This window comes from Eublepharis macularius, chromosome 18 (genome assembly GCF_028583425.1).
Source record: "Eublepharis macularius isolate TG4126 chromosome 18, MPM_Emac_v1.0, whole genome shotgun sequence".
Lineage (NCBI taxonomy): Eukaryota > Metazoa > Chordata > Lepidosauria > Squamata > Eublepharidae > Eublepharis > Eublepharis macularius.
In genome coordinates this window covers 4719317-4732816 of record NC_072807.1, presented here as the reverse complement: position 1 = coordinate 4732816, position 13500 = coordinate 4719317, and the positions used below count along the sequence as shown (strand labels likewise).

General features: G+C 48.7%; 1 protein-coding gene across 1 annotated transcript; it reads right to left on the bottom strand.

Annotated features, from left to right (window-relative positions):
• Positions 1-2228: 2228 nt before the first annotated feature.
• Positions 2229-8868, bottom strand: LOC129345177 (cystatin-B-like). Its single transcript, XM_055002173.1, has 3 exons — positions 8728-8868; positions 3851-3952; positions 2229-2495 (listed from the first exon to the last, which is right to left on the bottom strand). The coding sequence occupies exons 1-3, from the start codon at positions 8794-8796 to the stop codon at positions 2367-2369; spliced, it is 300 nt and encodes a 99-aa protein (XP_054858148.1). The 5' UTR covers positions 8797-8868; the 3' UTR covers positions 2229-2366.
• Between the last annotated feature and the right edge of the window lie 4632 nt (positions 8869-13500).

Sequence of the window (13500 nt, the reverse complement as noted above, 5' to 3'; positions counted from 1 at the left end):
ATCTTAATTAATTCATGGACATTGTTCCTTTGAAAAATATACTTCATAACCATTAGGATCAAATTCTGTATTTACACCAGCATCCCTGGCTTGCACTAGAAGGAATCATGTCGATTTCTTAGTTGAGCTGCCTATCTGGTCCTTTTACGTACATGAAGCTCCTCAAAGCTATTGACAAGCTTGCTTCTCATCAACCTCTCCTGCCCTTCTAGATATCTAGCAGGATGCTGGTGGGAAACGTGCACTGAAAGGGATAAAGCATGCTGTAGAGCCCATTGGAGGATCAATGAAGTGGTGGCAATAGTGGCAAAGAAGTTATTTATTTCTCTGCAACCACTGAATCAACTAGTTCACAAGCATCCTAGTTGTTTAAGGTATCTCAGCATCTTCTGACTCCTAAACCTGAATCTGTAGTCTCAAGAATAGACAATTAGCTGTGGCACCTTTGTAAAGTTTTTTTGCTGATAAAATAGCAAGAATATTCTCTGATCTGGATGACAGCTGTAATACAGGCGAGGCGGAAGGAATGCTTCATACATCACCTGGTCTGCTTATTGACCATTTTGATCCAGTTACAATGATAAGATACTGACAGCATCATAGAATCACAGAGCTGGACGGGACCTCCAGGGTTATCTAGTCCAACCCCCTGCACAATGCAGGAAATTCACAAATACCTCTCCCCTCACACACCTCCAGTGATCCGTGCCCAAAAGATGGCAAAAAACCTTCCAGGATCCCTGGCCAAACTGGCCTAGAGAAAACGGCTTCCTGGCCCTAAAGTACCAATTGGTATTACCCTGATTGTGTAAGAAAGGGCCACGAGAACTAAGCACTGATGCAACCCTTCCTGCCCCCCTCTCATGGTTTGTGTATGTAATGACCATATAAATGAGCCCTTGCTGTCCATCATAAATCAGTCACTAACACTCAAGGCACTTTCCCACAACCCACTACAACAAAAACCCACCCTAGGCAAAAATGATGAGGCCAGTTAATGCCCAGTCTCTAATGTGCCCTTTCTAAGCAAAGTGACTGAGCAAGCAGTAGCAAAGCAGGGGCAGCTCTTCCCGAGTAATTCCTGTGCTCTGGACCCTTTTCAGTCTGGGCCATGGGACAGAGACAGCTCTGGTGGCTTTAGCTGATGGCCTCCGGCTGAATGTAGACAAAGACCGTGCTTCTTTGTTGCTCCTCCTCGGTCTCTCTGCAGCTTTTGCTACAGTAGATCACCCGTCCTGTTAAGGCATTTGGAGGCAGAAGTGAGTATCAAGGGATGTGCTTTGAACTAGTTTAAATCCTTCCTCATGGATTGCTGTGCAAGACCAGCAGTCTTCAGTATGAGAATTATCTTCCATAGGGCACAAGTTTATCTACCATGTTATTCAACCTCTATGTAAAGCCTTTAGGAGAAATAATTCGTAGCTTCGGAATTGGATTTCAATATGCGCATGACACCCAGCGCTGTACATCCAAATCTCCACGTGATGCAGTAGAAGTCTTGAGTGGTCAAATGGCTGAAAGCGAACAAACTGAAACTGAACCCAGACAAGACAGGAAGTATGCTCATTGGGACAGTGGAGGTCCTGAAGGTCATTGTGCTCTCCACTTTCAGTGGAGTTCATTTGATCCGTGCAGATGCAGTTAAGAGTCTAGGGATTATAAGGGATCCAGCACTGCTGCCAGAGAAGCAAATAAATGTAGTTGCAAAAAAAGACCTCCGCCCAACTCAGTCTAGCCGGAAGATGCGCCCCCTACTTTGACACGGCCGATCTGCCCCCCTGGATCCCTGCCACAGTAACTAGACTACTTTAATGCTCTAGGTCCCCCCGTGAAGTTGACCCAGAGATTCCAGTTAGTGCAAAATGATGCACCACAGTTATTATCAGGGGCTAGGCAAAGAATGCCTGTTACTCCCATTCTGCAGTCACTCCATTGGCCAGGCTCAATTCAAGGTTTTGGCTATCACATACAAAGCCCTTCACAGCCTTGGTCTCTCATATCTATGGGACTACCTCTCTCTCTCTCTGTGCTCTGCCGTGTCAGCTTCATTCACTCATCCGAGCAGGGCCTTCTGCAGGTACACCAGTCTGAAAATGGGCGAAAGCAACAACTGTCTGCACACACACACATTCTCGGTCTCCACCGCCCCTCCTGCCCCCCTGACTGTGTTGCCTGATGGGGCTAGGAAAGGCTCCTGCTCTCCCAGCTTTCCACAAACTATGCAAAACTCAGTTATTCAGGGGGTCTTTTTATGTAGGTCGGAGGAAAATAATCATGACCGTAGGTCACAGGAATCAGTATGATCAGTACATAGCTAAGGCATTGTAGAAGTAAAATACAGCGGTAAGGAAAATGGAAAAGCAATTCTAGAAGTAAGATAGCTCCTCAAGCTTTCCCTTGTTGCTTTGGTAACTGGTGAGCTTCGGTGGTTTGTTTTCATGAGGAAGGCTTTTGTGAATTCGTAGGTGAATGTATTCATCATTGCCAGTTTGGACCTGCAAGGGAAGAAAAGGAACCTCTAAGTTGCATGATGTGGAGAAGGTGAAGAGGGTGTCCTCACACAGGGTCAGAAATGTCTAACTTCCTCTCAGTTTTAATGAGAGGCCATTTTCTCGTCTTACCGGCTGCACAAAATCATTCAAAACTCTCAGAATGACGGCGTCTTCCTGACGCAATTTCACATCATGACTCGTTTGTGGCGCGATTTGTGGGGCTGGTAAGACGTGTGAAAATGGCCAGAGTGTGAGGATGCCCAGTGTTGAGGTTCCACCCCTGTTTATTTACTTACACCCCGCTTTTCTCTCCAGTGGGGAACCCCAAAGCAGCTTCTGTTGTTCTCTCCTCCATTTCATCCTCACATATCACCCTGCGAGGAAGGTTAGGCTGACTGCATGTGACTTGCCCAAGTTCACCCCGCAAGCCTCCATGGCAGAGAGGGGAATTTGAACCCGGGTTTTCCAGACTGTAGTCTGACACTCTGACTACATCACCACACATGCATAGGTCTGCCCAGCAGCAAAGGCATCAGAACTCCAGAAGTTCTCTGGCATTTTGTTCCTCCTTCTCTGTCCCAGCCCTCTTGGGCGCTGCTCAGGGAGAGAAGACGGGTGTCTCCTCATCAGCTTTTCTGCACCCCTTTGGAAGCCACAGGTACTCACTGCCTACTGCCAATCTCTTGCAAGGGAAAGAGACAGAGAGCCATCCCTGCCCTATCCCACCTCGCCTGAGGGCACTGCAGACTGACCTTGGTCAGCAGTTGTGGTGGAAGCACAGCAGAAAGCGGGTTCCTCTGCAGTTACACACACGCAAACCAGTTCTCTGCTAAGTCTGGAGCTCTTGCCGTCTCTGCACCCATACAGAGATGAATGCACGCCCTTCCCTTTGCCTTAGCATTCCATTTCCTTTTTGCATTCCCACAGAAAAGTGGCACAAATGGCTATTTAGCCATTTCTATCCTAAGCAAAACATTCTCACCATGTCCTTTTTAGGATCAGATCTATGGAGGGAGGATGCTGCAACTTCACAAACGAGTGCAGACCACCTAGGAGGCAGTCCTAGGACAGATGTAATGTTGCTGCCCCTTTAGAGTTATTAAAGTGAAAACGGGGGGTTAAGAGTGATTCAGACCCAGTTCTCACAGCAGCGGGCGGCCCGGCTTAGCCTGATCATGAACGAGTTGTGTGGACTGCACTGGTGCAAAATTATTTTGTCCGAGTGTTTCCATGGTTGCTATGCACAGGAAAGCTAATTTTCACAGCAGTTGTCTAGACTGACTGAGCATAATTCACCACGGATGACAACAATGTTGACAAAAGGGCCTCAGGAAGAAGGGATCAGTCAAAGGTGGTACCTTTATGAAGTAGTTTATTCCAGCAACCATCTGTGTTTTAAACTCTACTGCACTGAAGACGTCAAAGCTCTTCCCTTCTTTCTCTTCTACCTCTGCCTTCACCTGAAGAAACACAAAAGCCAAGATGGGGAAAGGTTACTTTTGCTTGTCAAACTATTATTACCTGCGACCAGGATATCTATTGGTTTCTGGGCTCAATACAAAGTCTGCTTTTTAAAGCCTTAAATACATTCTCCCACGTGCGCTCAACCCACCTGTTGCCGGTGCCACACCCATTCGGCGGCAAATGTGAGGGCCTGGTGCTTAACAATACCTACTCTGTGGAATTCTCTCCCACAGAAGATGTGTGAGACTAGGTTGCTTCAAGTTTTTAGAAAACAAATGGTGCAAACCTCACTATTTAATAAAGTTTTTTATTATCTAATACAGGGCTCCACAATCTTTTGGAGCCTGTGGTCACCTTTGGAATTCTGACACATGGTGGTGGGCGCAACTACAAAATGGCTGCCACAGAAGGCAGAGCCACACGTAAAGGGGAAGCCCAAGTCCATGGGTGAAGAGTGATAGTTTTAAAAATGCAATGGGAAAGAGGAGTGAGCAATAATAAAACAACACTGGTGGCAGTGTTGATAGTAATACAAAATAAGGTTATTACAATAATAATAAAATTACAATAATTATTATAATTGACATAATCAAATAATGGACATAATAATTAAACAATACTGATGGCAGTGTTAATAATAATACAATGAAAATACAATAATAATAATTAAAATAATTATTACAATAATAATTATAGGGCTTTTTTCTGGGAAAAGAGGTGGTGGAACTCTCAAGAGGGAAATGAGGAGAAACACACGGCCCCCCCTTACAAAGCAGCCGTTTCCTCCAGGGGAACTGATCTCTATCTGGAGATCGGGGGGCGGGGTAACCGGACACAAGAGGTGCCGGAACTCTGTTCCACTGCGTTCCTGCTGAAAAAAAGCCCTGATTATTACAATATTAATTACAATTACAATATTATTACAATTTCATTACTACAACAACAATACAATAATACAGTGTTAATAATAAAACAACATCATCCTAATCTGCACTGCCCACTAGATATCCAGTGGCCAATCAGAAGCCCTGCAGCCCCATATTGCCCCAACCATTTCTAAAAACACTTGATGGGTGCCAGGAAATGGACGTGGGCACCATGTTGGGGACCCCGATCTAATAAATCATAAACCCAACAATTAGCAGTAAAAGAAAAATCCGTAAGAATAAAAATCGGCAGCAAATTATTTATTTTTATTCATTTGTTTATTTAGAGTCATAGAATCATAGGGTTGGAAGGGACCTCTAGGGTCATCTAGTCCAACCCCCTGCACAATGCAGGAAATTCACAACTACCCCCCCCCCCACACACACACACCTGGTCCAGCAACCCCTGCTCCATGCCCAGAAGAAGTCCACTTTTCTCACTGAGACAGGGGACTTTTAGGAACCAAATTCCAACTAAAAAAGTGGAGAGATCTCAGGAAACTGCCTAGACTGTACACAGATGACCAAAGCAACCCAATGTGGCTACACACAAGCAAAAGAGAAGCCTACACTGATTTTGGAGCACTCCGCAGGCATGCAGAAAAATTGGGACAATCAACCAAAAGGGGGAGAAAAACTTAGTAAGTGGCCTGATGAGGCCTCAATAATGCCTAGATGGAATGGAATGTTGAGAGCAGCCGAGTCTCTTAAAGGGAACAAGAGAAACCAACCTGACCAAGCCCAGGAGCACATGAGGAGTCTTGAAGGGGGAAATGTTGGGGATGGGAGTTCCAAATTATTTTTATATGCTTAACATCAAACCCTAAATATACTTGAAAGGAAATATCCCAGTATCAATAGTATTTACTATCAAAGGTATTTAAGTAAGTTTAGGATCATGTCCTACAATTTTGATTCAAACAAGCACAACTACCACTTGACAGAAGCAGAGCTTTCATATCGCCTGACAAGTCTGCAAGCAAAGCATGTTTTAAGAGAGACAGCTCACATGTTCAGAGTCACGCAGAAACGGAACTCATACACGGATCTCGGAGAGGGCAGAGGAAACAGGGAAACCAGTCATCATTTTTCTGCAAAAGGAGAAGTCATATTGCTGATCTCCTGGCTGATCTCCTATGCTCTGCAGAAATTCTGATGCAAAGAGAGTGAGGATGAAAAGATCATGTGCTAATTTCATCCTTGTCTAGCTAAATGTCCCAAGCAAGACAAGCTGGTTTGGCCAATAAACTTTCCAGACCCCTTGAAGAGGTTACCAGACAGATCAAGAGCTAAGTGTGAGAAACAGTCAATTTTGGAGCCTAGATGTTAGCCAAAATGCTGTCCTCAGGCACGAAATCAGGTGTATGAAGGAAAACATTTGCTAGCGTTAACCCCTTTAACACAAACTGCAAAATGAGATCGAGAAACACGCGTGGCTCTTGCTTTCTGATCTCCCCATGGGGGACTGGAAATGGTTCTGGATTTGCAGAAGCCATTTTTCCTAGCCAAAGACCAAGATAGTGTTGCCAACTCTGGGCAAGGAAATTCCTGGAAATTTGGGGGGTGGAGCCTGGGGAAGACAGAGTTTGGGAAGGGAAGGGACCTCAGCAGGGTATAATGCCACACAGTCCACCCTCCAAAGCAGCCATTTTCTCCAGGGGAACTGCCTTCTAGTCTGGAGAACAGCTGAAATTCTGTTGGATCTCCAGGCTCTGCCTGGAAGATGGCAACTGTATGTGACCTTGAGGCACACGCTCATACAATCCCATGATAGGCTCTTTTTCTGCCCCAAATAGTCCCGAAGCAAGAAATGCAAAAATCTTGGAGGTGTCACAGGACTCTCTTTGCTGTCCTGCCAAAAGAGCAAACACACAAGTCACTGAACAGGAATGAAAAGCAGCAGCATGGCTGGAATGGGGGGCCTCTGGTATTTGCCTTTCCTTTTGTTATGGGTGCAGCAGGAACCTTTCTGAACAAGACCGAGGAGCTGCTGCCAACCCTGAAAAGGTGGGAGGACTGGTTGGAGCAGATTTTCTTTAAAAACCCTCCCTCGTGGGCATTTCTTTGAGATTTTCACCTTGGGGCAGTTTCTCTTTTGGTGCGCGCAGGGAAAAGGCCCAGATATGCCAGGCTATGCCAAGTGCAACCTCCAGCCAGTTCAGCAGAGTTTTCTGACCACTCCATCTGCTGGCCCCAGTGCCCCTGGGCTTCTTTCACTCTGGAAGCGTTTCCTGTCCAGATTGTCCCCTTCCTGCCCTGCCCCCTCCCAAACCCTCTTGTTTCGAAGAGCATTTAGCTCAAATTGAAATCGCTGGTGATCAGGGCTTTTTTTTCAGGGGGAACGCGGGGGAGCGGAGTTCCGGAACCTCTTGAGAATGGTCACATGGCTGGTGGCCCCGCCCCCTGATCTCCAGACAGAGGGGAGTTGAGATTGCCCTACGCGCTGCTCCCGCGGCGCGTAGGGCAATCTCAACTCCCCTCTGTCTGGAGATCAGGGGGCGGGGCCACCAGCCATGTGACCATTTTCTCCGAGGGCCACCCACTGAGTTCCACCTCCTCTTTCCCCAGAAAAAAAGCCCTGCTGATGATACTGTTTAAAGGGGGCTTGTCCAGAAGGGCTGTTGACTGGAAAGCAGCTGTATCATTTTAATACTTCTTTGGCCTTTCCAAAGCCATTTCAAGCTAGGGGGAAAGCAGTGCACAATTTTTTAAAAATGCATAACAATCTGCAAAAGAACAGCTTTTGGCTCCTATGAAAGCTGCAAAGAAGGAGGCTTTCTGGACACTATATCTAGTTTCTGAGCAGGCAAAAGTCTGTGGGTTCCTCTGATGTGGGGGCATCACCTTTTGTGGACTGGAGCCCAACAGGCCAGATGCACGGTGCCGCATCTCCCAAAGTGGGCTGGCTGCACCAGAACCAAACTCTGAGCCACCCCTAAGCCGTCACTGCCCTCAAGCCACCCGTCTTGTCTCAGAAGCTCCCCTGGCCCAACATCCAGATCTGGTACATCCAGCCCACTTTTAGGGGCCAGGCCTCCATGATGTTCTGCAATGCTCGTGAGAAAGCCACACCCTTCCCTTTGCAATCCGGGTGTCCAAGGGAGCAGAACAGTCCGTGCCACTCCAGCCTGTAGATGAGGACAGCCCCACTTTTCGTGCTCCCCCCCCAGTGAGCTACCAACACAAAACAGCACATTGGGTCCTGTCCTTTAGCAGAGGCTCAATGGAACACCATTTACCAGGTGGCCTTAGAATCATAGGGTTAGAAGGGATCGCTGGGGTCATCTAGTCCAACCCCCTGCACAATTCAATTTACCTCCAGGCCCATTTGCACACAATCTCTGTTAAAAGGGCCAGGAACTTCCTCCAGGCCTATTGGCAACCCTGTTTGCAAGCTATCGCCCCTTTTCCCATTTGGGGGCATCGTTCTTCAGGGAGAGGACTTAGGGTTGCCAGCCTCCAGGTGGTGGCTGGAGATCTGGAATTATGACTGATCTGCAGGTGAGAGACATCAGTGCCCCTGGAGAAAATGGGCTACTTTGGAGAGTGGACTCTATGGCATTAGACCCCGCTGAGGCTCCTCCTCAAACCCCATCGTCTCCTGGCTCCACCCCCCCCCCCAATCTCCAGTAATTTTCCAGCCCCAAAGTGGCACCTCCATCAGGAACCCCGCCCAGGCCCTCCCTCGCTCCCGATCGCCCGCCCTCCTCCCCAGGCGCGAGTGCGGAAGGGCTGCGGCCGGGGGGGGGGGGGCACCGCGCGTCCCTCCCGGCCCAGCCAGGCCGCCCTCCTTGCCCGCCGGCGCCGCTGCTCTTCTCGGCCCGGCCCGGCCCGGCCGGCCTTACCGCTTGCACCAGCTGCTGCGTCTCGGCCGTGGCCGCCTTGGGCTCGCTGCTCACCGCGCCGCACAGCATCCTCGCCCGCCCGCCCGTCAGCTGACTGCCGAGGGGGGGGGCAGGGCGACTCCGGCCACCGCTTCCTCCTCCGCCCGGCCTTGGGGAGGGGCGGGGCGGGGCCCGGCTTGGCGCCTCCCCTTTGCAGCAACCCTCCGGCGGGGAGGCGCCAGCTTCGGAGCAAGCGCGTGTCACAGGCGCTGGGGCTGCCAACTCCCGACTGGTAAATTTCTGGAGATTTCAAGGGCGGAGCTTTGAGAGGGCATGGTTTGGGCAGGGGAGGGACCTCAGCAGGGTTTGATGCAATAGTCTACCCTCCGAAGCCAGAATCTTCTCCAGGGGAACTGATCGTTGTGGCCTGGAGATAAGTGGCAATTCCAAGAGATCTCCCGCCGCCACCTGGAGGTCGGCATCTGTATAGGCTCGGGTGCCAGGACCAGCCAGGCGAGCTGCCCGCCTGCGGTCCCATTTCTGTGGCCGAGTGTGCTGCGGGAATACACCTTGGGATCACGCCCTGTTCAAGAACTTAGGGTGTTTCACGCTGTGCTGCATCAGCCACACCGGTCCCTCTGCATCACCCTCCCAGCCTCACAACAACCCTGCAAGGCAGGCAGAGCTGCTAGGGTTGCCAGCTTCAAGTTGAGAGAATCCTCCAGACAATCCTGGGAACTACAGGCCCCTTAGTCTGACCTCTGTTCCAGGAAAGATACTGGAACAGACATTAAAGGCATCAGTCTGCAAACATCTGATGGACCACATGGTGATACGGGGAAGTCCAACAGGACCTGCCAGGCCAACCTCATCTCCTTCTATGATCAAGTGACAGGCTTGGTGGATCGTGGGAATGTTGTCGATGTCGTTTATCTGGATTTCAGTAAAGCTTTTGACAAGGTTCCTCATGATGTTCTGATGGGTAAACTGGTGGACGGTGGGCTGGACTCTAGGATGGCTAGCTGGATTGGGAACTGGTGTCCAGGGGAGTGCCACGGGGCTCAGTTCTGGGCCCAGTGCTTTTCAATATTTTTATAAATGATCTGGATGAGGTTGTGAAGGAATTACTCATTAAATTGGCAGATGATACCAAACTGGGAAGAGTAGCAAACACCCTTGAAGATATCGAATTCAACAAGATCTGAACACACTGGGAAAGTGGGCAGATATGAATAAGAGGTGATTTGACATGTATAAGTGCCAGGTTCTTCATCTGGGTAACAAAAATGCAAAGCATGCATACTGGATGAGGGATACACTTTCCGGGCAACAGTGTGTGTGAACAAGTTCTTGGAATACGAGTGGATAGGAAGCTAAATATGAGTAGTCAGTGTGATGTAGCAGCAAAAAAGGTGAATGCAATCTTGGGATCTATTAACAAAGGCATAATATCCAAATCACAGGATGTCACTGTCCCACTATATACTGCATTGGTCAGGCTCCACCTGGAGGACTGTGCAGTTCAAAAAGGATATGGACAAATTAGAACGGGTGCAGAGGAGAGCAACCCGCATGATCAGGGGCCTGGAGGCCAAGCCCTGTGAGGAAAGACTGAGGGACGTGGGTGTCAGACCTGTGGCTAGATAATGTCCTTACTCCAGACTACCTTCTGCAATCAGACAAAAGCCCGTTGTTTTCAAAGAGTTTACTGAAGAAATAGTTCATTATAGTCCACGAGCCTGAATACAATATTCAGGATGGTACATGTGAATTGTTACCAATGACAGGCAAAGCATGAGGTACAAAGTAACAGATCCCAGCAGGCCCAACCTCCCCCCATAGTTCTCAAAACAATCCCTTTGAAGCTAGGAAAGCGAAAGTTCTTCAAGGCCGGTTCTTGGTGGAACAGCAGTAGCCAAAACAATCCTTCTCTGTGAGATAGCTGCCTGGGAACCTTGGCACCTGTGAAGAAAGCACTGAAACACTGAAAGGATTAAAGATGGAGTCGGTTAGGCAAGGATATACATGAAAGCATTCTGAACCTGACAGTGGGAATGTTCAGTTTGGAGAAGAGGAGGTTGAAGGAGAACACGATTCCTCTCTTTAAGTATTAAAAAGGCTGTCAGGGGAGGGAAGGGAGCTGTTCCTGTTGGCAACAGAGGATAGGACTCGAAACAATGGCTTTAAACTACAGGAGGCAAGGTACCAGCTCTACTGGAAGGCTTCATTTGGACCCAACTGATGGGGTCCAAATTGGACCCAGCAAGGCATGTTGATCTCCTGCTGCCTCTCTAGTGCCCGGAAGACAGCCGTATCCCTGTGGTGCATCATGTTGCCGCACCAAGCATTCACTTTTTCATCTGCTGCATTCATTCACAGGCGTGATGGAGACTGTGGTTTCCTACTCATGAATCAAAGAGGGTAGTGTAGCTAGAAACAGGGCCAGTTCAAAATATTTTAATCTCACAAAGCAAGGTAACCCCTTCCCCTCCCAGGTCCAGCCCCTGTGGCAACTGAGTTGCCAACTGCCTGGAGGGGGGGAAAAGTCCTTACACATGATTTGCCTCCATGAGGCGAAAAGCTCCACCTGTCTATTTCCAGACATGAAGCCTCTATGAAAGGGACATTTTTCTCCACAGCTGTTGGCAACCCTTAACTGGCAACTCGAGTTGGGACCCAGCAAGCAACCTGGGCCCAGGAGGGGCAGCCACACCTCTCCTCCACTGGAGGCGTGAAGCCCTTTTGCATTCCATGACCGTGGGATCCCTGCTTATTTTCACTCTGCACCCACACACGTGTATCTGTTGAGGAGAACACTTCATGCAAGTGACGGAGTGGGCCGGGGTGACAAACGTCGAAGAGGCAATCAAGCTGTCATCACCCCAATGTGGGGTAGGCGATTCCATCCATGAAGCAGCACGTGGGGGGGTGATGGGGGGGCTCAACCTCATGGAGCGGTGCTGGTCATGTGATTCTTGTTTCCTGGCAGTCCTAGAGCTACCCCACCCCCACCCCCATCCTGGCTTGGATGCCAGTCCCTCCCTCCCTCCCCTCAAAAGGACATCTGATCCCAGAGACTTTGTTTGGTTGCTTTTGATTCCATTTGAGAAGCATCAAAAAGCCAAGAAAGACCTTGGACTGCTGGGGTTGCCAATCTTCATGCGGGTCCGGAAGATCTGCCGGCATCACAGTTGATCTCTGGACCCAAGAGGTCCGTTCCCGTAGAGGAAGTGGCAAATTTGGAGCGTGGGATCTCTGGCATTACACACCCCACTGTGGCCCCTTTCCAGCCCCACAGGCGAAGCTCCAGGAATTTCCCGGCAGTCCTAAGCCACCCCCAAATGGCCCCACTTTGTGAATACAGCTCCGCATTCTGTGGTTCGTCCTAATGCAAGGCAAACCCTGGGTATTGCTTTGGGCTTTGCAACTGAAAACAGAAGCCAGGTGGCCCTTCACAGGCCAGCAGCATTTCTTCCAGGCATGAGAATTGCAAGGCCGGAGCCGCTTCCCTCCTGGCAGGAAAGGTTGCCCCGCTGACTCTCTCTGAGTTTTGACAAAGAGTCTGTCTGCACGAGAGGCCTCCGTGCATGTTTGTCAAGTGCAGGGTGATGCAGTGTTAGCAGGGAAGCATAGTTTTAAAAGACAGAGCCGGGGAGATCGCTCCTCAGAGGGTTTGTTAATTTCATCTTTGCCTTCCAGAAGGCTCTGTCAATTTCACCTCTCTGGTCTAAAACTGTAGAGGTTCACAACCAGAGGACAGCAACGAATGGAAATGGGCTGGAGCTGCCTTCCAAAGCCAGGCTTGGACCTGGAGAGGATATAATGGGCTGAAGTTTCCCTTCTGGCATTTCAAAGCCCCTTCGCACAGCTCCAGTGTACTGGCCTTTGCCCAGCTGCCGGCTCTGCCTTTTAAAACTACCCGTCCCAGCTACCATTGCATCTCCCGACGCATGTTCTTAACATGTCAGATGTCTAGTGTGGAGAGACTCAAAAGAGAGCAATGGGGAAAGAGCTGTTTGGGCATTTTTTGTGTGTGTGTCATCAAGTCACCTCTGACCTATGGCGACCCTATGAATGAAAGACCTCCAGAAAGTCCTATCATTAACGGACTTGCTCAGATCATACAAACTGGAGGACTTGCTTCTTTTATTGAGTCAAGCTGTCTCGTTTTAGGTCTTCCTCTTTTCCTACTGCCTTCTACTTTTCCTAGCTTTATTAACTTTTCCAGAGAATTTGGTCTTCTCATAATGCGACCAAAGTACGATAGCCTCAGTTTTGTCATTTTAGCTTCTAGGGAGAATTCAGGCTTGATTTGATCTCGTACCCACTTATTTGGTTTTTTGGGCTCTCCATGGTATCCACAGAACTCTCCTGCTGCACCACATTTCAAATGAATCAATTTTCTTTCTTCACCATCCAACTTTCACATCCACACATCATAATGGCATCTTTGCGAAGATTTTGGCTGAGAGGATAAAAGGATGGATGTCTGAATTTATTGCGGAGGAGCAAGCTGGATTTTTGCCAAATAGACAAATCAAAGATAACTTAAGGACAGTTATAAACGCTATTGAATACTACGACAAGCGCTGTGATAGAGAAATTGGTTTCTTCTTCGTGGATGCTGAAAAAGCATTTGACAATTTGAACTGGGACTTTATGTTTGCCACTATGGAAAAGCTGCAAATGGGAGAAAAGTTTATACGAGCAGTGAAAGAAATTTATAGGGACCAGAGTGCAGCAATTGTGGTGAATGATGATGTGACTAAAAAATTGACAATAGGTAAAGGTACA